General features: G+C 32.5%; 1 protein-coding gene across 2 annotated transcripts in view; it reads right to left on the reverse strand.

Moving 5' to 3' along the window:
- Positions 1-24,858, reverse strand: part of BRINP3 (BMP/retinoic acid inducible neural specific 3) — a 431,062-nt gene that overhangs the window by 185,997 nt on the left and 220,207 nt on the right. For both annotated transcript variants that reach the window (XM_057729558.1, XM_057729559.1), the window contains one exon: positions 5,896-6,086. In XM_057729558.1, coding sequence (XP_057585541.1) covers positions 5,896-6,086 — 191 coding nt within the window. The remainder of the gene's footprint in view (positions 1-5,895; positions 6,087-24,858) is intronic.

Consider the following 24,858-nt stretch of genomic DNA (forward strand, 5'->3'; position numbering starts at 1 on the left):
ACTGTAAAATAGATAGCCAGTGGGAAGTTGTTGTATAACAAAGGGAGTTCAACTCGAGGATGGAATATGCCTTAGAGGACTGGGACAGGGAGGGTGGGGAGGAGTCAAGGGAGGGATGGAATACGGAGATATGTGTATAAAAACAGATGATTGAACTTGGTGTATGCCCCCCAAAATAATAAATAAATAAATAAAATTTAAAAAAGAAATAAAGTGTTTCATGTTGAGCCCTTAAAAAAAAAAAAAAAAAAAAAAAAACTAGAGAAGACATGGTAAAGGGGAAGTAAATATCCATAATGCAAACTACAAAAACATTATCAAGCATATGAAAGCTCAGAATATATAAAAAATTATGATTCTTAATTATTCTGGAAATTTTTGCTTTCATGAATTTAGTCATGACTAAATTTACACATATTAATTATTCTGGAGTGATATATTATTCCTTTATACTAAAAAAATTAGGGCAGATAAATATGTATATATTAAAAATTCAGATAAATTTGTGGTCAACTTGATCACAATTGTCCAACTTGTTAAATGTACAGTTTGTAGTGTACTAAATAATTAAATATGTTTATGTGTGTATAAGTTAAAACATTCTTTTGAGACCCTAAGAGAGTTTACTATTTAAAAGAGAGACCTTCCTGAAAATAAAACTAATATGTGAAATCAAACCTCTAATTATTATGAATTATTTACATGTAAATTGCCTTATTGGGATTTCTTGAATTGTTTTCTTTGAACATATATAAGAGAAACTTAAAAATCAATTATAAGCTTTTCCTAATTTAATTACCCAAAATCAAATAATTTATATATCAAAAATGCTTCTTGGAAAATTATTGCCACACCTAATTTTATAAATAGCTTTTGAAATTTTATTTTGTTCTCTGTGCTATACAGTAGGTCCTTGTTGTTTATCTATTTTACATATAGTAGTTTGTATCTGCTAATCCCAAGTTCCTTATTTATCCCTGCCCCTCCTTTCTCCTTTGGTAATCATATATTTGTTTTCCACATCCATGAGTCCGTTCCTGTTCTGTAAATAAGTTCATCTGTATCATATTCTAGATTCCGCATATAAGTGATATGATATTTGTCTTCTTCTGTATGAAAATTCACTTAGTATGATAATCTCTAGGTCCATCCATGTTGCTGCAAATGGAGTTATTTCATTTGTTTTCATGGCTGTGTAATATTCCATTGTATATATATGTACCACATCTTCTTTATCCATTCATTTGTTGATGGGCATTTAAGTTGCTTCCATGTGTTGGCTATTGTAAATAGTGCTGCTATGAACATTGGGGTGCATGTATCTTTTCAAATTAGAGTTTCCTTCAGATATATGCCCGGAAGTAGGATTGCTGGATCATATGGCAACTCTATTTTTAGTTTCTCAAGGAATGTACATACTGTTTTCCATGGTTGTTGCACCAATTTACCTTCCCACCAACACTGTAGGGAGTTCCCTTTCCTCCACACCCTGTTCAGCATTTATTATTTGTAGACTTTTTGGTGACGGCCATTCTAACTGGTGTGAGGTGATACCTCAATGTAGTTTTGATTTTCATTTCTCTAATAATTAGCAATGTTGATCATTTATGTGCTTGTTGATCATCTGCATGTATTCTTTGGAGAAATGTTGATTTAGGTCTTCTTTTTTGATTGGGTTGTGTTTTTTTTTTGATTATTGAGTTGTATGAGCTGATTGTGTATTTTGGAAATTAAGCCCTTGTCCGTTGCATAGTTTGCAGATATTTTCTCCCAGTCTGTTGGTTGTTTCCATTTTGCTTATGGTTTCCTTTGCTGTGCAAAAGCTTAAAAATTTGATTAGGTCCCATTTGTTGTTTTTGTTTGTTTGTTTATTTTTGCTTTTATTTCTATTGCCTTAGGAGACAGGCCTAAGAAAACATTGCTATGATTTATGACAGAGAATGTCTTGCCTATGTTCTCTTCTAGTTTTATAGTGTCATATCTTATATTTATGTCTCTAAGCCATTTTGAGTTTATTTTTGTGTATGGTGTGAGGGAGTGTTCTAACTTCATTGATTTATGCGCAGCTGTCCAGCTTTCCCACCACCACTTGCTGAAGACTGTCTTTTCTCTATTGACTATTCTAATAATCTAGTGTATACCCTAATTTTATGAATAGATTTTGAAATTTTAATTTAATGTACTTTTATAATTTCAGAAATAGAAACGTAGTTCTAAAGTCATGGAGCCTCTTCTCAACATCACCTTCAACACCTTTAAGTAAACTATGTAGCATTAAAACACAATTCGAAGATAGATTTTTTTAAGCTGGAACATTGACATGCAAGTTAATTTTATTACATTGTATGTGCTTTCTCCTAAATTTGTTGGAAAAAATTCTAAACACCATAAATATAAAAATCTTTCCAATAATTTTTCTATGTTAGACAAATGCTAGGAATATAGTATTTTAATTTTCTTTTAAGAAAAACAATACTAACTTAGCTCTTTTAAAATTTTTAACAGTTTCAAAAAATTTAATTGTATTTACTGCATATAATCTGGTTTTTAAAAAGTAGGGTATTAAGGAAATTTTTGAAAATGCATATAGCACATCAGGTAATGATTAAATTTTCCCCAAAATGTATAATATATTCTCATTCTCTCATCATTGTCAGTCACATAGTAAAGTTTATTTGACTATTTCAAAATAAACCTAAAGAATATGTTAGTGTGATTTTTTAGATAACTTGAGTCAATTGAATTGAATCTTCTGAAATAATGGATAATTCTAGGCATTATACTTGACATGTTTTTGTACTAATAATTATATTGAGAAATAATATTTGACATAAATGCCGTTATTGGAATTGTATAGCAGTTAATTAAGCTATATGGGCATTTGAGCCATTCTTTTGTTTACAGATGTGTTAATGAACTGCAATCTACATTCACATTCATAATTATGAGAGATTAAAAACAACCATTTGTTCTATTCCATTTTCTAGAAACTGGCTTATAGTTAACTCTATTTGTCCAACTCTTTTGTGTTTTTGCAAGAATTAGCATGATAAAAGCAGGCATGATTATGCAAATTTGATTATGTTTTTGCTGTTATTTGATAATGATCTTATGTGACTTTATTTTTTAACAATACTGTGTCTTCTAAACGCTGTGAATCAAGGGACATCTTCATACAACATTTGTTCAAGAAATTAAATGCCCACTACACGGCACTTAAAACACAAGGTATTTTATTTAATCAAAGAAATTGTAGATTTTGCTACCATTAGTGTGAATCTTTAAAATATAAAAGCAATGCATTGAACCTTTAGAGATTTAGTAAAGGAGTTAAGCTTTTGATTTCAAATATCTACAAAAGCACTTTGCATTGAGTTATTTATTCAAATATAAGGAATTTCAGTAGTTGAATGCCCTTGGATTTCACTTACACACCCACTACCCTCACCACTCAGTCCCTCTTACCCTATTAACTTCCATCTAAGCAATTATAATCTTATAATTGAGGGGAGACATCTTTTATTTGTGTAGGGGTACATTTGATAACTAAGGAAAATAAAAAAGATAATCTCCCCAGGAAATTACACAGGAGCATAAAAGTGTGCATGAAATGCAAGGACCCTGTAGACCTGCTCAAGCATTTTTCCTGGAGCTTTCACAATAGCCCAGACTGCACCTGACCCTGGGCCAGATAATCTCTAGTCACATAAAATTCTAACTGCCTCAGTGAGAATTCCATCCTGGCCTATATTTGATCCTGAAAAGTCTGAATGCCCTCCCCTCTTTCCCAGTGCCTACTACCTTCCCCTTGCATGCCCTATGCGCTTCCAGGATTATTTTCTTAGCCATGTTGCTGTCAGTACACATACCTCACTCCCTTTTTTTCCTTAGTTATGCACAAGATATGTGTACTTCTCTTTACAATCCATCTCTGTATCATTCCCATACTGTTCTGTTTCCTCTCCCTGATCAAAAGTCCCACTTTTCCTTCCTGTTCCCAGCCCAACTACACACACTTTAAAATATTTCCATTATGTGCTCTAGAACTCCCTTCCAAGACTAACGGAAAATGAGCATTCTCTGGCGTCCTTTCACGGTGAGGCTGTTTACTCTCCCACATTCCAGGTTACTCCTTTGACTTCCCCAGAGCTGTTCTTAGATCTCCCTTTTATAAATGTCACTTCTCCTTTGGAGCTGGCTCATTTCTACCATACAGGAAGCCTTGTCATCACTAGGTGCATCATCAGGGCCTAAGAGCTATGCCTGTACCATTAAAACATGTGCCTTTTGTGATACATACTTCTCTTGTGGGAGAAAAGAGTATGCACAAATATCCGTTAAATTTTGTCATGAACTGTGAATGAATATTTCTTACTTAGTATGGATACCAAAACTCTACTGTATAATTCTACTTGGTGCTGAGCAAAAAAATCAATAGCCATATAATAAACACACTTACAACAATGATGTCTTCTATTAGAAAATACACTTTAAGTTTCTGTTTATATCATTGAAATTGATTTCTGAAAAAGCCTATTTCTTCTTAGCAACCTCAAGCTAAATACCTACAAGACTATCCTACCTTACAATATTTTAAATTAACTACAACATCTGCATTCATGCTGGCTACATTTTTATCTATACAGCATAAATATAATTTATAGACTTGATTACTCAGTATAACTTAAGTCTTATAGACAGAAGTAGACTAGCTATAACTGTATAATCCATATCTCCAGAGGTCTTTTTCTTAACCTCATCTACTAGCAATAATGAAGATGGGCAGTTATTGTTTGCGTAACTCTTAAACTAAAGATACTTTCATGTCACCTTTTATTCTCTCTGGGACAGTTATGGACAAAAGATGTACTTGGGATAATTTTTCTTAGCATCCTCAACACATCAACATACTAACCTTTCAATTAACTGAAAAAACCATACACATTAATCTCATAAAGCAATAAAATGATATACTTAAAATGCTTTTTACATTAATTATGAAATGTTACATTTGAAACACTAAGAAATGCTCTTTATGTTTTATTTTGCTCTCATTAACTTAGTCCAGAATCACACTATCACATTGTGCCAACTCTTTGGTCTGTTAGTTTTGCAATGGCCACTGGCCAAGCACAATAACATGCTGATCTAAACTGCTGGGGAAATATGTCAAAACATCTACTGTTTTGGAAACCACTGCCTTTCTCTCTCTCTGTCATTTTCTCTCTGTGTGTCTCTCTCTCTTTCTCTCCCTTCATTTCTTCTGAAAATTAAAGATACTCTCCCATTCTCTCAGTTTTCATAAAGTCAACTTTAGTTGAGTCAAAGGCAAAGGACTTTAGTGAACATATGGAGTGTATCCACTAGTTCTAGATTATGGTGCATCTTGACTTCTAGAAACTTATAAACAAATACTGTACTTCTTAATTGTGTCTTAAAAGTATGGGGGTGGGGGATACTCCTGGTACCAGACTTCTTAGTGATTTTTGTGTCACTGACCCACTCTGATCCTAATAGAGGCCATTCTCAGGATAATGGTTTTAAATGCACACGATAAAATATGAGGTTTTACAAAATAAATCAGTGTTATTAAAACAAAGTTTCATCCATTTGTGAGAGACTCTGTGCCCCCGAAGATAAACTTACACAACTCAAGTGTATTTCACTCAAGGCTCTGACATGAAAAACCTTGACCCAATTATGAAGTTAACAAAATTACATGAAAATATATACAATTTCATCTTAAATGTACTGCAACACAAAGCAAAAGGAAATATTAAATTATTTTTCAGGACACAATTGTTTAAATCATCAAGACATGAACATATGTAGACGTGGATTCTGGAGACACAGAACAAATGCTGGGACATAGTTCAAGGATAAACGTACTCATACCTTTATGGCAGTGGATGCGATTTGAATGTGGTGAAGTCTCCGAAGGGTGCTATCCCTGTCAATGAAATAGGAAGCAGCTAGTTGATGTAGTGTCTCCAGAGTGACCGAGGAGCTATTGGTGCTGGGATCACTTCCTTCAGATCGTTTGCTCAGCTTCCGCTTGTCCACAAAAATTGTGAGTGACTCCTCTCCTGCATTAATAATAGTCTATGTTATTCCATTTTCCACTTAAAATCAATTTTTTCCATTACCTGCAGGTGAGGAAGCCTAGATTACCACCATAATAAAACAAAAGGGTGATAAACAAAAAATAGGCAGGGAGGTTTACTTTTCTTTTGTCCACAAATATTTCCCACATACCTAGAAAAGTACCCAGCATGTTGATGGTTGTGAATACATATTTAGTAAATATTAAATAGCAAGCTTTTGCAGAACATTTTCTCTAGATTTTATTGACTTTCTCATACAGAGTAGCTTACCTAATGCTCATTGGTTCTCAAAGCAAATTAAAATAGGAAAATATGTAAAACAAACTTAACATTTACTACAAATCAGCATGGTAAATGGAAACATGACCAAGTATATTATAAAACATTAGCTGTTTTCAATTGTTCCTTTAAAATGCAGAGAAAATATATGTATGCATATATAGTTATACAAGTATGTATGTATTAGATTCAGAGGTTTCCTACAGATGGTATTAAATATTAAAATATCATGTGTTAATAAGCTCTATAGAAATCAGTAACCTCCATGGGAAGCTTTAGGTATTTGACAATAGATTCTCTAAGGTGAAATTTAAAGCAAATTACAATTAAGCTGCAGTTTTCAATGTTCGAACATTGACAAAAGTGTCAATGCCATTTTAGTCTAACATTAAGAGCTTGCAATCTTCAGACTTCCAAATTCTTAGATATTCATCTAGCATATAATTGTCAAACTTGAAGCTTGTTCTTATTCTTTCAGAAACCCATCTGTTTAGGTGGCATTATGCCCACTGACAAATTGGCAAGCCAGTTTTCTAAAAGACCAAATAAGATTTTCTAGCAGAAGAATAGCTTGCATTTCTTCTCCAAATTAGAAATAATACCAATTTTAAAATGCCACAGCCTAAGTGACCATCCAATTCTAAGTGACAGTTCACACTTCTCTGCAAGAGATCAGGTGAATTGGTATCAGAAATAAGGTGTCAACAATGCTATTTCAGAAAGTCACATTCTCAGTTTGGATGTCAATGAGCAGGCGGGAAATAAAGCAGACTAACTAGAATTCCTGAAGGAAGAAAAAAACCCTCAAAAATGAGAATGAGTGGGTCAGATTATCAACAGGATTAAGTCATGTGAATGATAAACAGTTTTCAGATGGGACTATCTGAAAACAAGAAGGGAATATACATGTCAAATACTATAAACAAGAAAAAAAATGCACAGCAATTATTTAGCCCCGAAGGAGAGGATGAACTGGTGTCTGAATGAATGCATCTCAGAAAGACCACAGAATCTGAGAAATTCACCCATGTACCCAAACAAATACCTTGTACATGGAGACAGAAAGAACAGTGCTGTGATAGTCTGAGAATTCATAATGCAGCTCAATGACACATGCAAGTGCTATGATCTGAATGTTTATGTCTCCCAAAATTCATATGTTGAAATTCTATCCTTCTAAGATGATAGTACTAGGAGATGGGACCTGTAGGAGGTGCCTGGGTTGTGAGGGCAGAGCCCACAAGATGGGGCCTGTGGAATTAGTGCCTTTGTAGAGGAGGCTCCAAAGAGATTCTTTGTCCTTTCCGCCATGCGAAGACACAAGCAAAAATTGGTGACCTGGAAGAGAGCCCTCACCCAACCATCCTGGCACCCTGATCTCAGACTTCCAGCCTGAGAATGTACTGTTTATAAGCTATGAAGTCTGTGCTATTTTGCTATAGCAGCCGGAATAGACTAAGAGAGCAAGAGTTATATCTTAAGTAAGGTTAAAAATAAAATGACAAAGAAATCTTGGTAAATGTAAATAAAAAAGGAAGTAAAGTTAATGATCTCTTCAGGCCAATATTATTAAATGAGAAAATGAAATAGACTGACTAGCGCTAAAGACTAAAACTTGCAAATCTGCTTTACTTGCAGAACTTTTCATAAAGCAGAAAATACAGAAGATACAGGTTAAAATATACATACACTGCCACTATTATGAGACTCCAGCACACATTTCCTAGATCTGGATAGATCCAGTAAGGGTAAAAAAGTGTAATGATAGAGATCTACACAACTATTTAATAAGGTAGATCTTATAGGTAAATATTAAACCTTATATTAATAAAGAGGAAATGTAAAGTTCTTTTCAACAGTACATGGAACATTTAGAAAAAAAGGCCATATATTCTGCTAAAAAATCCTTAGTAAATTCCAAAAATTTGAAAAAAATGTGTCATCTGACCAAGACTTGCTCCTTGACCAAACACTAGACAGGTTCCTATGAGCTTGTTTCTTGGGCATGTTCACAAGAGCTCAGTTTTAGGAAGAATTCTGTTGTCACTTTGGCAAGAATTCCTTACCCTGGACATCTGATCATCCTTAATATTTGACCAAATTTCTCATCCCCCACCATCTCCCTGGTGGTATTTGATAACCCCAGTCTGCCTTCAGCAAGAATCCTGTTAGGTCTCTTTAGCAAGAATCATCCTACCCTCTTTGTTATTTTCCATCCACCAACCCCCTTACTCTGCTCATTGCCTCTAAATCCCTACTTTTCCTTGTTCTGCTCAGAATTGAGCTGTTTCTCTCCTCTGCTGTAAAACTGCATTATAGGAGACCCCCTGAATAAAGTCTGCCTGACTGTTCTTTAACAAATGTCAGAATAATTGTTTCTTAACACAGTTAATGACGACAGTATAGTAAAAATAAAAACTGATAGAAAATTTAAAAAAAATTTTACATGGATAAATTTTCTATTACATAAATTTTTTAAATAAAATGTTCTCTTTAGTTTAAAATATTAATTTCAGTAACAAAACTATATTTAAATTTAACACTAACAAAGTATTATATAGGGATGCTTTCTCTTCATACAACTTATGACACTATGAAAAACATTAAAATCAATAAAAAGATGAAATTCTACTTCCGTATTGTGTGACCTCTGTATCACTCTATTAGCAGTGGACAGAAATGCTGACCATCAATCAAATAGTCCTGGATCTTCTAAGGACTAGGCCTGTGGATTTCAATAATCTTAGATGTTGGTTCTGACTGGTGTTTCTTTCTGATCTCATCTACTTCATCATCACCAAGTAAAAATGAAGCCAGCACTGAAATTTGTGAAAAATAGTTCTTAGCGAGGAAATGTTTGTGTTTGATCTCGTGAGTAAACAAGGGTATAGGACAAGGGAAAGTAAAATGACATATTTTCTAAGAAAACCCATGGAAAACATTATATAATACAATCTAAGGGACATGGCTAAAGCACTGCTCAAATAAATATTCACAGTATTAAATATGTAATTTATGTAGATTATGGAAATACTTGAGGTAACTATATAGTTCCAAAACTAAAATGACAAAAATAAGCTACTAGAAATAAAAAGAAGTAACTACAAAGATGAAAACTAGTGTTAATGAGTTAAAAAAAAAAAAAAAACAGAAAAGTGTAGGAATAATGAATTGAAAAACAGCTACTTTGAAGGGAATTAAAAACAGAAAAAGTACACCAACTAGTCAACCTATTTTTTAATAGAGAAATAAAATTGAATAATAGACTAACCAAGTAAACAGATTTTTAAACATAAATATTATTTTGAAAAGCTTTTGTAAATAAGTTTAGGTGTCATAAATACCGCCACAAAATTAAAAAAAAAAAATCAATAGGCCAAAATGGTTTCACAGGGGAGTTCTGCCAAAACTCTAAAGATCAAAAAATTTGATACTCTATATACTTAAAATGTTTCCAGAGGATATGAAATGGAGGAAAATTAGTTGTTATAAACTGAGTAAAACACTGACACAAATATCTAGAAAATATCACACACACACACCACCACCACAACAAACATTATTACAATTTATTGTTATTGATGCAAAATAATAAAGCAATAGTAAACAGTAACCCACAGTAAGTTTTAAAACTGTGTATCTCAAAAGGAATAATTCTAGGAGTGCAAGAGTTGTTCAGTATTAGGAAACAATTAATATAATTCAGCATATTAACACATCTAGAAAGAAAAACCTTGATCTCCATTAATGCCTAAAATGATGAGTATTTATAATTACTGCTGAGTAATTTTCCATAAGTTAGGAGTCAGTGGAAAATTCCTTAAAAGGGTAAAATATGTGATTGTCAAGCTAAAACCAACTGTCTTCCTTAATGGGAAAACTCAGAAGGCATTCCCATTAAAATTAGAACCTGACAAACAAAACCACAAGTGGTACCACCTTTTGACATACTATTAAATATATGAAAATACATATAGAGAAGAGAATACAATTAGAGTAATGCTGTTAAAAAAATACTTAAAATTATTTCTGTTTGTAGGTAACATGATTATTCTTCTGGAAAATGCAAGAAAATCAATGGGCAAACTACTACACACAGTAACAGAACTTAGTAATGTTGCAGAAAATAATAAAAACATTACTAACTCAATAAACTGAAATAGACAAATAATAATTAGTTAGAAGTGATAGTGGATTAAGGTATACCATTTAAAATACCAAGAAAGATGCAATACATAAATGAAAAATTATAAAACAAAAGTAAGCTGATAAATGGCATGGTATCTTGTTTCAAATAGGAATATTTAAAATTAAAATATATCAATTTTACTTAAGTTAATGTATAAGTTTAATGCAAATGTCATTTTTTGTTTGTTTCCTTGAACTAGTCATGTTAATTATAAATTTCTTAGGTAAAAATTAATCAAAGAAAAGTCACCAGAAACTTTCCAAAAAATAGACAACAGTGAGGATGCTTTACTATATATGAATAAATATTGTAAAATGTGCATAATTAAGACAGCGTAGTACAGATGCATGAAGAGACAGACCATTGGAACAGGAAAATTTTTTTAAAAACTTTTAAAAATTAAAAAAAATTTTTTAAAGTATATATGAAAATTTAGTACATGATAAGGATGGAATATTAATTCAATGGGGAAATATGGACCTTCTAATAAATGACACTGTGACATCAGAATAGCCATTTGCAAAGTAAAGAATATGATTGTATGTGATGAGATATTGCAAAAAAATTGGAGACATGAATATTTAATAAGATGAAACTATTCAACTAGAAAAAAATGAAAAGGCATGAGTGGGAAAAGCATTCCTAAGTATTACTAAAAGTCTGAAAGTAATAAAATAAAACATAGATAAAAATTAGAACAGATAAAAAGATTTTTTTTTTCCTAGCACAAAATCACCATGAGTAAATTTTGCATTGGGAAGACATGTTTGCAACTTATGTAAGGGACAAATGGCTTATACCACTAACATTCCAAGAGCTCCTAAAAATCAAAAATCAAAAAACAAGATTAAGGCATAAAAAATAGGAAAAGAGTCTTTAGATAAGGAGACAAAATGGCCCATACAAATTTTAGAAGGCATTCAATCTAAGTCATAGTATGAGAAATGCAAATTTACAATATATGGATATATCATGTAGCTATTATGGAATTTGCTAAAATTCAAAAATTTGACAACTTTGTCAAAACTGCTGGCAAACTAGAAGGAAACAGGCCCTTTAATATATTGTTGCTGGAGTGCAAAATGATATAACTCTGGAGAGAAATTTCGCAATAGCAAAAACTGACTCTGCAGTCCTACTTTTAAGAATCTATCCCAAACAAACAGTCACTGAAATGTGCAAAAGGTTTCTCATTGTGGCCTTTTTACAATATGTGTAACAACGCAAATGCCTAATCAATTGGAATAAAGGATGCTACATACAGAGAGTAAAATATTGTGCAGCCCTAAGGTAGTAGTGAGGATTATTTCTTCGCACAAATATGATCAAAGCAAAGTGGATGAAAGTATGTTTCACTAGTGGGACTTTTTTATAAGAAAGTATATGATACAAATATATGGATGGATTTCTTTTTATTTGGGGAAAAAAAAATCACTGGAAAGATTAACCAAAATATTTTATCTATATTTACCTGAAAGGAAAGGGAGGGAGCAGAATGGAAGGAACACCTTGGGAAGAAAGACTTCGCTGAATATACTTTGTAAAGTTTTTTAAACACTGGAAAACATTTTTAAATATTTTATTTATTGTAAAAATTAATGAAATCAAATAGAAAAAAATCAATCCCTAAGAATTAAAAACAGAAGCCAATGTTACTAAATGTTTATTGTTTGTGACAATAATTATTTTAAGTGACTTACAAACACAGTTATTTTAAATGTCAATCCATTTTTGGGATATATTCTGAGGACAAAAAATGTACAAGGAATCAGAAAACTTCATTCTGTAATCTATTTGTAGGCAGGAATATTAGTAACAGTAGTACAGTTTTATACAGCATGTAGGATTATATATGGGTGTATGGGCATTCATTGTACAAGTCTCTCTACTTTGAGTATGTTTGAAAATTCCATTTGAAAAAAATACCATGGCATGAGTGTTTACATGTGGTCCACGTTTAAAACATGTTTAGTCATAATAAAATTTTCTTAAGTAATTAGTAAATTTGTGACTTTAATGTTATGACTAAAATAAAATTCTAAATGATTTGACAGTTCTCAGATGACTCCATCTGTAAAATACATCTAAATCTAAGCTCAGCCTTGCTGCATTCATAATATTTTCTACAGATTCCTGTATTTAGAAGGAAGCTTACTCTAATCTTTACCTCAATTCAGCAATACATATGTTAAGTTCAAAACACTGGTTCAATTGATTATTGGATGTTACTTTTGCCTTCTGGAGAGGCACGAAAGCTATATAAATATGTAAAGAGAATCATCTTCACTATGTCTCTATTTGTAGAGTAGTGAATTTTCCCTTTACTGAAAGTGGCCAAAATTAATTATGTCATTGAGCAGAAGAGATAATTAGACCACTAGATTATGAGATTCTGTATGAAAAAAAATGTAGAATTACTATGGTTTAGGTGTAAGCGTGCCAACTACTGGTACCAAACAGACTCAAATTCTAATTCTAGCTTCTACTTAGTAACTGAATGATCTTGAACAGATAACTTAAGACTCAGTTTCCTCTTATGTAACATGAGTATAGTAATTTCTTCATTAAACTGATTATAAGCATGAAACAAATAATATCTGTAAAGGAATTACAATATGACCAGAATTCAAAAGTTGTTAGAACACATTTTTTTATTCATCAGAACTCCTTAGAACTGCATTAAGCAACTCATTCCATATCTGGGCATTTCTAGTAATTTTAGCTATTTTGTCTTATTTGTGATGAACTGAATTCTGTCCTACTTTTTTAATGATGTCCTTCTTTTATAAATTCACTAACTCTAATCCTAGTTTGTATTCACATACAGAGAGTAAAGACCTCCCAAAATAGTCCTTTAAATACTGTATTCCCCTAATCCCCCTATATGTCTTCACTCTTCTGGTGAAATATGCCATATCATTAATTCTTCTTAATAGGACCTCTATTGAGTCCTACCTCACCCAAAAGGAGAGAATAGCATATGTTAATCTTAAAAAGTAAATTAAATCTTACACCTCCAGGAATTAGAAAAAGAAGAATAAATAAAATCCAAAATTGGTAGAAGGAAAGAAATAAAAAAGATCAGAGCAGAAATAAATGAAATAGAGACTAAAAAAGAAAAAGAAAATATCAATGAAACTAAAAGCTGCTTCTTTGAAAAGGAAAACAAAATTTGTAAATCTTAGCCAAACTTATCAAGAAAAAAGAGGATGGAATTTCTAGGTGATCCAGTGGTTAGGATTCCATGCTTTCACTGTGGAGGGCATGGGTTCAATCCCTGGTCAGGGAACTGAGATCCTGCAAGCCACGCGGCACCACCAAAAAAAGAAAAAGAGAAGAAAAAAAAGGAGAGGGGCAGTGTCACCCTGATACCTACGAGGCTAGTATCACCCTGATACCAATACCAGATAAAAACATCACACACATAAAAAAGAAAATTACAGGCCAATATCACTGATGAACATAGATGCAAAAGTCTTCAACAAAACACTAGCAAATTAAATCCAACAATACATTAAAAGGGTCATAAACCATAATTAAGTGGCATTTATCCCAGGGATGTAAGGATTTTTCAATATCCACATACCAATCAATGTGATATACCACATTAATAAAGTGAAGAATAAAAAAATTATGATCATCTCAATAGATGCAGAAAAAGCTTTTGGCAAAATTCAACATCCATTCATGATAAAAACTCTCCAGAAAATGGGCATAGAGGGAACATACCTCAACATAATAAAGGTCATACGTGACAAACCCACAGCTAACATCATTCTCAGCGATGAAAAGATGAAAGCATTTCCTCTAATATCAGGAAAAGGACAAGGAAATTCACTCCTGCTACTTTCATATAACATAGTATTGGAAGTTATACCCACAGCAATCAGACAAGAAAAAGGAATAAAAGGAATTCAAATTTGAAAGGAAGAAGTAAAACTGCCACTGTTTGCCAATGACATGACACTATAGATAGAAAATCCTAAAGAAGCTGCCAGGAAATGACTCAAGCTCATCAATGAATTCAGGAAAGTTGCAGGATACAGAAATCTGTTACATTTCTATAAACTAACAATGAACTATCAGAAAGGGAAATTAAGAAAACAATCCCATTTACCATTGAATCAAAAAGAATACAATACCTAGAAATAGACCTACCTAAGGAGGTAAAAGTTTGTACTTGGAAAACTATGACACTGATGAAAGAAACTGAAGATGACACAAATAGATGGAAAGATATACCATGTTCAGGGATTGGAAAAATTAATATTGCTAAAATGACCATACTACCCAAGCCAATTTACAGATTCAATGCAATCCCTATAAAAATACCAAGGGCATTTTTCACAGAAATAGAACAACTAATATTAAAATTTGTGTAGAAACAGAAAAGACCCAAATAGCAAAACAATCTTGAGATAGACAGAGATGGAGGAATAACACTCCATAACTTCAGACTATACTACAGAACCACCGTAATCAAAACAGTATGTTACTGGCATAAAAACAGACACATGGGTCAATGGAAGGGTATAGAGAGTCCAGAAATAAACCCACTTATTTATGGTCATTAATCTACAACAAAGGGGGCAAGAATACACAATGGAGAAAAGACAGTGTCTTTGATAAGTGGTGCTGGGAAAACTAGACAGCTGCACATAAAAGAATGAAGTTAGAAGACTTTCTTACACCACATACAAAAGTAAACTCAAAATGGATTAAAGGCCTAAATGCAACATTGGAAACCATAAAATTCATAGAGGAAAACATAGGCAGAATACTCTTTTTTTTTAATTCTTTCTGGTGAAATTTTTATTATGTAAATCAGTCTATAGAATACTCTTTGACATAAATTGTAACAACATGTTTTTATGGATCTGTCTCTTAAAGCAAAGGAAATAAAAGCATAAATAAACAAATGAGACCTACTTAAATTTAAAAGCTTTTGCACAGCAAAGGAAAGCACTGACAAAACAAAAAGACAACCTACTAAATGGGAGGAGATACTTGCAAATTTTATGACCAATAAGGGGTTATTATCCAAAATATATATACAGTTCATACAATTCAAGATTAAAAAAAAAAAACAAACTGGATTAAAAAATGAACAGAAGGCCTGAATAGACATTTTTCCACAGACTATATGCAGATGGCCAACAGGCACATGAAAAGTTGCTCAACATCACTAATCATCAGGGAAATGCAAGTTGAATCCATAATGAGATATTACCTCACACCTGTAAGAATGGCTATCATCAAAAAGTACACAAATAAATATCAGTGAGAATATGGAATAAAGGGAACTTTCATATGCTGGTGGTGGGAATGTAAATTGGTGCAGCCACTGTGGAAAACAGGTTTATCAAAAAACTACAAATAAAATTACCATATGACCCAGCAATTTCACTCCTGGGTATATAACCAAAAATACTAAAAACACTAATTTGAAAAAATACATGAACCCCAATGTTCATAGCAGCTTTATTTACAATTTTGAATATATGGAAGCAACCTAAGTGTCCATCAACAGATAAATGGATAAAGAAGATGTGGTATAGATATACAGTGGAATTCTATTCAGCCATAAAGAAGAAGGAAATTTTGCCATTTGCAGCCACATGGAAGAACTTGGAGGGCATCATGCTAAGTGAAATAAGTCAGACAGAGAAAGAAAAATACTGTGTGATGTCACCTATATGTGCAAATTAAAAACTACAACAAACTAGTTAACAAAACAAAAAAGAAGCAAAATCACAGGTACAGAGAACAAGCTAGTGGTTACTAGTGGGGAGAGGGAAAAAGGGAGGGGTGGTATAGGGGTAAGGGATTAAAAAAAAAAAGCAAATTCAAAATAATTTGATTTAAAAATATTTTACACATGTTAGACTGTCTCATGATACAACTGGAAAATGACACAAAGCAAGAGCTATGGATAAATATTTCAGAGTGGTTCTCATTAAAACAGTATGAAGGCTAAGACAAACATTAGCATTTGTTTAAGTAATCAAAGATGAAGGTAGGAAAATGATGGCCCATGAACATCATCATGAATATCTGAAGTTTTCATTCTCTATCTACTGGAGATTTTAAAAATATTTCTTTTATTTTTCAAAGAGTTCACATTTGCTTGCAAGGTACAGGTAAATGTGTCTTCAGCTTTCAATGCTGAGAATAAATATGTGTTAGAGACAACAGGGAAAATCAAATGGAAAAATATTGTTGTAAATCTTAATACACTTTTATTACTAATTTTGTTGTTTATTTTTTTCATTTGAAGGAAACATGATATATTGAGGTAAAGGAAAGCATGAGTTTTGGAGTCAGGTATATGTGAGGGCTTATCCTGATAGCTCACAGTCCCTCTACCTGATGGCTGTAGGACTTTGTTAAAGTCAAACATAACCTTAGCATTCCCATCTCTAAAACAGAGGCAATATCCCACTCTCAATTTTTAGAGAAGATTAAATAGTTCCTCTATAGAGTTGAGCAATAGAGGATGCTGTGTACAATAAATGTTGATTTCCTCTTCTTTCCTTTTTTATTAGGGCCTGACAGTAAATGATGAGTTTTAAAATTTTCATAAGTTAGAATTTCATAGAAATTAAATTTCACCACAGAAACCTGATCTTAGTCAAAATTGTTTTCTAGTAGAACTTTTAATCAAGATATATGGGATTGCTAAAGATAGTAGTTGGTTATCCTTCCAATAAGCAGATAAAGAGAAGCCATTCATAAATTGCTTGTGGTTCTTCCCCACAATGGAACATTATTCCATGTATGCAAAAGCTTTCACTGCAGTCAAGCATGTAAGCCAGTTTAAATCTGCAGTTTAAATTATAATTCTTCTTTTATAAATGCTTTGTTTTAAACTCTTACTTACAATAGACCAGACAAGTAGGTGATGTAAGCTGGCTAGCTTATGCTACATTCCAAAATTTGTAAATCATGGATTGTTAAGTATCTATGATATATTGACAAGGCCATTCAATCTAGATGGAAAATAAGGCTATTTCTTTCCTCCAGGAGATCTGTTTTTTAAACTATACACAACTACCATGCTTTTGTGACATTCATGGTCTTTACTTTCTTTGAGATTTTCATAGTCTGTCTTAAGAATGAAGAATGCATTCTCAACTTTAATTGCAAATCTCTCTCAATATAAAAATATTCAGATGTGAAAACTGAGATATATTATTCAATCAACTAAAAAATTGTGTTCAAATGTCATTTTCATTCACATTTTTTAAACCAGCTGTAGCTCATAAGCATGACATGAGTGCCAAAGGACATCCACCCATTTTGTAAAAACTAAATGTGATTTTGAAATGATTCAACATTCTGAGTCTGTTAGCAAAGTGAAAAGGATTAATGATTGTAGAGATAAAAAGATGTGATTATTTCACATAGAAATCATGCAGCTGTGCCTTTACAACTAAAATGCTGTGGTAGTTTATTTACATTAAAAGCACATATTGAAGGATGCTTTCATAGAGAATGAAAAGCCGAGGACAATAAAACAAAAAAAAAATCATGACTTTAATGTTACCCTATGATTAGTTCATAGGCTAGGAGTAGGTGTATTCGATATGTTGTGGAACTCACAATTAAATATTTTTCTGTCCTGATTTTCAAGTCATTGATGTTGTGTCCATGACAAACAGAAATGAAAGAATTTTCATACTATTCTTTCCACTTGGATTTTCTCAATTGGCATTTTCATGTATATTGTTATTGGGGATAGAGGTAATGCTTTCAAGATGTTAGAACAAAAAGCAATAGATAAAAGAATGAATAAAAGAAACCTAGGGATACATCAATAAGATGCAGCAGATTATTCTTTGCAATTTTGATTCCATCATGGACGTAAACATGCATACATGTATTTATGGTCTATTGTAAAGAAGAACAATGAGTGATACCCTTTAACCTGTATTGAAAATAAAAATGTTTAGGTCAGTGAATACATATAAGCGAGATATACCATGATTCAGTACAAGTTTTGAGAGGCATCAGAAAGTTATATTCATTTTTTTTTTTTACTTTTGCCCTCTGCCAGGAGGACAGCATGATCCAAAGAGGGCCTTCCTCATCTGGATTCCCAGAATGAGCTAATATGCAGAGCAGAATTGCAAAAGATCCACAGTTAGGGAGACACAACCAATATAGTTGTAATGCACTGAGATTCAAGGTTATTTCTTTTTTAACTGCAATGAAGTTAATTCTTGGGTGTTGGCTGTAGTTTATTTTATTTTATCATTGTGACTGTCCTTGGACTAGTATGATGACCTTTAATGTATACCATTCTACCCAGGGGGAAAAAATGTGCATTTATGGCAAATATTTTCCCAGGCATTCAACTTCCTTATACTTGAAAATCTTATTGTGAATGTCTGTTTTGCTTTGTGTGAGTTTTACTTACCCCAAACTGCTATTTGAGTAGAAATGCTTTGCCCAGAAATAACCAGAGAAAATATAGCTTAAATGTAATTGTTTGTAGTTTTTATTTTTGAAGTTTTTTTTTTCATTCAAAAATGTTATCCTATTTTTGGTAATAGATCATATTATTCGGTGTGTTTTTTTTCCTTAAAAAATCCCTAACTTTTACTATATTTTAAGTATCACTATCCTTTTGAAATTTTATTTCACTTTTCACAGTGTTTACTGTCACTACTAATGATCACCCTTCAGTAGCATAAGGTGTTAAAAGGCATACATGCCAATGACCTGTATCTTTCAACTAACATAGTGGTGTAGAAAAAAACTGTGTTTTAAAAGCACATAGAAGGGGGGAAAATTCTAGAAAAATAGGACTTCTGACAAGCAGCAGAGCCAAATATATAAAGACAGTAAAAAACAGACATGTTGGCTTAACACCAATTGGCATCTGCAAGATATTTGGGGAAGGAAATAGCTAGCCTTATACAGCTTTGACAAAGAAACAAAATATGTTTTGCAAAACACTCCAAAAGAAAGCAACTGATTTTATGATTATTAGCAGTTATCCCCCCAAAAAAAGTCTGAAAAATTTCTAAACAAAATTGCCCAGATACAATGGTCTCTACAGAACAATCACATGAAAAAAGAGTAACTGGAAATATATAGTTCCAAGGATAGATGGAACAGAATACACCCTGAATGAAGTACAATTAAGTTACTTCTATTTTGGAACTGCTTACAAACAATGCTATAATGAACATTTTGTTATGTATAGTTACAGACTCTTGCTATTATTTTGGTAAGATTAATTCTCAGAAGTGAGATTTCTGGAACAGTTAAGTACACTCTAAATTTATATAGATAACTCTAAATAGTGCTGTTCAAACTTAATGTGCATATAAATCACCTGGACATCTTGTTAGCATGTAGATTCTGATTCATTAATCGGGGATGCAATCTGAGATTCTGCACTGCTAACAAGCTCCAAGCTGATGCTGATGCTGTTGGATCCTGGACCACACCCAAGTAATGAGGCTCTAAACCACAGTAAAATTTATTACTAATTTAAATGTCTGTCTTTATCAGTGACCTGTGTGTTCCTTTAAGGAAGGTCCTGAATCTTTGCACTTTTATAGGTAACTCAATACACATTTGTCAAATAAATGGACAGGTGATTTATCTGTCCTATTAAAGTGCTCTAAAGAAGAACAAAAAAATGTAACCATATTTATCAAATTCCAAAGCTTAGCATTTACCCTTTGACTTAGTTGCCAAGAACACCATTATTAAGATCAACTGACATAGTATTTTTAATTTCCTCTTCTTTTTTGTTATCTTTATTATTATTTTTATAAATGAGCTCAAATCATTTTAGTAGACAACTGCCTTATACAGCATTAAAAGTGAATTAACAATATTACTTTAATTTCAAAGTTTACACTTTATTTACCAGAGAAAAATGAGAGATTGGGATAGAGATGAGAGAGTGAAAGAGAGAAAAGAAAGAGACAGAGACAGAGACAGAGAGAGAGAGAGACAGAGACCCGACAGAGAGATGAACTGATATAATTAATCTTAAGTAGTATGAGTATGAATAAATATTCAGTTTTATTTATTTATTTATTTATTTATTTATTTATTTAATTGGCTGTGTTGGGTCTTTTTTGCTGTGCATGGGCTTTCTTTTAGTTGCGGTGAGTGGGGGCTACTCTTCGTTGTGGTGCGCAAGCTCCTCATTGCCGTGGCTTCTCTTGTTGCAGAGCATGGGCTCTAGGTGCATGGGCTTCAGTAGTTGCAGCACATGGGCTCAATAGTTGTGGCTCACGGACTCTAAAGTACAGGCTCAATAGCTGTGGCACACAGGCTTAGCTGCTCCACGGCATGTGGGATCTTCCTGGAACAGGGATTGAATCCGTGTCCCCTGCATTGGCAGGCAGATTCTTAACCACTGTGCCACCTAGGAAGCCCAATATTCAGTTTTAAATACCAGTACATGGTGCCATTATTCTAATAATTCCCTAGGATATAAAGTGACAGAAAATTGTTCTTTTCTTCCTTTCAGTTCTTTTTCTTCAACAGAATGTGCATTCTAATGGAAGAAATAGTTCCATGTCTTTTCAAGTAATTATTTATATGTAGTTAAGAAAAAAATTACATATACATATCCTGGCAGATTAACTTTCTTTAAATTACATTACAGATAAACTAAAATAAAAGGAATTTGTACCTCCTAAGAAGAGACAGAGTGAAAATGAGAAAGACAGTTGTTAATTGATTTTGAAAGATGATGGTGCATGACACAGAATTAAAAACTAACTGTGAATAGTTTACACAGAATGTAAGTCACATAGAGAAAAGTGAGAATTGAGTATTTCTGAAATTACATGAGGATATTTGGCTTTCCTGTATTTACAAGGATGCAAAAAAATAGGAATAAAATCTAACTAACCTTCTATCATATCCCAGCTTACTCACCTTTTTTCTTTGAGAGAGATACACACACACAAAATATGTCATAAAATTTTTGAGCTAAATATAGTACCTCGCAGGCATGGTTAGTTATATATTATGTAGTCACTGAGGTAGTACTTGCTATTTTAAATAATTACCTTAGTAAGTTAATTTTACTCTGGACCTCAATCATGCATTTTTTTCACTGCAACAATGAAGAAAATATTTTCTATATTTAACAAAATTAAGTACTTGACAAAATACTTAAGTCAAGCAATATGGTAACCACAGATACATTCTCATAAGAAGTGCTTTCAGAAAAAAAATTTCAAAAACAAGCTTGCAAGTGAAAGAAAAAGTTGTAACTCTTTCTGCTAAAAATGTAATTAGGGCCTTTAAAACTCTGTGCATTCAAAACCAGTGGTCAAAAATGGAACTGCTTTTATGCTGCTGAGAATGAAAAATATTCTTTAAAGTTGTAAATGAACAAATCTTCATACATTAGCTATTTGCTCCTAGAATGAATTTTGGTAGAATAAAAAAAAAAACAAAATCTCTATCAGGAAAAAGTCCTCACTGTGTCCACATTCCAGACTCCGCCCACAGAGGTGTAGTTCCTTGACAGACAGGCTGGGTGTAGGGAAGGAAATGGCTTGAGTAACTGGGCCTCTTCCTCTTCTTCCTCTTCAGGATTTGCTGTCAGGAGAGCAGAACATCTGCTTTGGTAGGCTTCTCACTGCCTTAGACTTTAGAGAGCCAAGTCTCACCCAGGGGATGTTCACATTCTCATGTGACTATGGGTGACTCAAGGCATTGCCTATGGACTAACTGGATAAGCCTGTGTAATTCTGGAGGTGAGGATCAGGTCACATTTAAAATTACTATAAATATTTTGTTATAACATTTTCATAAATTTTTAAATGAATTTTTGGTTTTCATTTTCCTTTGTCCTTTGTCCTTTGCTATTGATCTAAAACCCTGATCTGGTACTTTTAGGGAACACTGTCTGCTCAATAAGCCCAACAATTTTAAGTTCTTTTTGTTTCCATTCACTTATTATTTTTTTAATGTATTTCTATATTCAGTACACAAATACCCTTTTATTTCAGTGTTTGTCATGTATTGTATTATAATGAAATATATTATAAAAACAGTCATGAAATATATTCCATAGCTAGAAATCAATATATACCAAGAGTGCAATCTTTTTCAAGATTGATTCTCTAAATTGAGTAGCTTATTTTAGATTTTTAAATAGTGATGGAGTTTAGATATCATTATCCCAAAAAGAAGCAAGCTAAATTACTATATTGATAAATAGTCTGGAAGCTATAAGATGAAACAAACAGGGCAAATGATATATATTGAAGAAGGTTTTTTATAATTTATTTTTCCCTATAAGAATATAATTCAATCACTGGCTTTATCATAAAATATCCCATTAAAGGCTTCAAATATGCTATCCCAAGTTTTATGTCTAAGTCAATAATATGATGTACTAAATAACTCTTGGGAAGAAAAAGACATTTTTCATTTATTTCCTTTTCATCACTTTAATGTTGGTAGAGAGTATTTTACACTCAGCTTGTTTTGAAAAATGTTTAAATTCAGTTGAAGATCTAGTTACTTAGGAGGCATCTACTTATAAAATAACTGGCTTTTTCAGATGCAAAGTAGTATATATAGACTGGATAAACAACAGGGTCCTACTATAGAGCAGAGGGAACTATATATAATATTCTGTGATAAACCACAATGGAAAATAATATAAAAAAAGAATATACACATATATAGCTATGTATAAGTGAATCACTTTACTGTAAAGCAGAAATTAACACAACATTGTAAATCAACTATATATCAATTAAAATATAACACATAAGAAAATAATTTTTGTAAAAACTCGTTTTTGGTTAAAAATATTTGTTTCCATACATGACATCCTCAGTGTGTTAATATTAGAGTTGTTCCTCAATCTTGGTCAATTAAGGAGAGAAAGAGAAATTTGCTTAAGTTAAATACCACCAATCTCAATGTTTTAAGAAATGGAGTAATACAATTTCATATTCAGTCAGGTAAAACGTGAAGTTAAAATACACTTACAGCAACAAAAAAGACTTAGTGTAATTACAACAGCAATAATTTTAAAATTGCGTGAAATCAACCTAGTATATATTTTAATTGCAAATAGTTTTTATCCTTAAGCTACTTAACTGATTTCATGCATTTTAACTAAATTATTAACATCCCCCAACAGAGAGATTCCTGAAGGAAAATATAAGTAACATTTAAAGACAAAAAAAGAATTCCAGTAAAAATATCAGGAACACTAAATCCAAAGAATGGTCAGAGATTAGAAGGAAAGTGAGGGCGGCGATTCTCTTCTTTCCCCCTCCCCACCATTGAAGAAAGTGCTTGAACAAGACTTTTAAATAATTGAAGTAAAGCAATTTTGAGAAAGAATATTGTCATTATTAAACAATCAACCCAAAGAAGTGATTTACCACAAAGGTTTTTATAAACCACATTTATAAACATGCAAAACAAAAACTGTCTTAAGATAATGATGTGGCATCCATAATGCCAAAACAATGAAATAAATCAAAAGTCACCATAATTTTGCTACTAAGGAACAAAAATGTCCTTGAGAATCATGTGTACTTTTGATCTCTTCTGCCTTCCCCCGATCCCTTCCTTCCTTTCTTATTTCAAGAATATATTTCACGTTCTGAAATTCTTCTGGGAACTCTGTATTGTTGACACAATGGTAATGAAACCTAGGATGTGTTTCAACACCACTGAAGTTTTTAAAAGAAAATGTTATAGAAATAATTTAATTTTCACTTTTATTTCAGATTTTATTGCATTAATAAACCATTGTCATCACTAAGCCAAACAGACACAGCTTTCAAAGAATCCGTTTTCACAGTTATGGGGATATTTCGTCATTGTTTTGTTAACCATACTGTTGTAGGAACACTAGCAGTAACATAAATGCATGGCATGTTTATGCCAAGGACATTTTCCTACACTTACATTAATCTTCCCATGACCTTGTCACACAGGTGTTACTCTCCCCTCTTTGTACAAAACAAACAAACAAAAAACCTTAAAAATCTGTAAAGTTACTTAACACTTTTTAAAGTATCACAACTGGTTAAAAAAAAAAAAAGTGCCAGGATTCAACACCAGGCTTGTCTGATCTCTTTATCTCTTTATTTTAGTTTTATTCTTTTATGGCAGAAAGTAATAGAGCGAGTATATATTTACAGCTAACCTTTTCTGTCCGCCTGAACCCCTTACATCTTCCACCTTTAACTCCTTAGGGTTACGTGGAAGACTTGTATCTCTGGTGTGTCCAGGGATCTCTTCTTTTCCACCCTCTCCATGCCTGGCTCA

The sequence above is a fragment of the Hippopotamus amphibius genome, chromosome 3 (genome assembly GCF_030028045.1).
Source record: "Hippopotamus amphibius kiboko isolate mHipAmp2 chromosome 3, mHipAmp2.hap2, whole genome shotgun sequence".
In the NCBI taxonomy this organism is placed as follows: Eukaryota; Metazoa; Chordata; class Mammalia; order Artiodactyla; family Hippopotamidae; genus Hippopotamus; species Hippopotamus amphibius.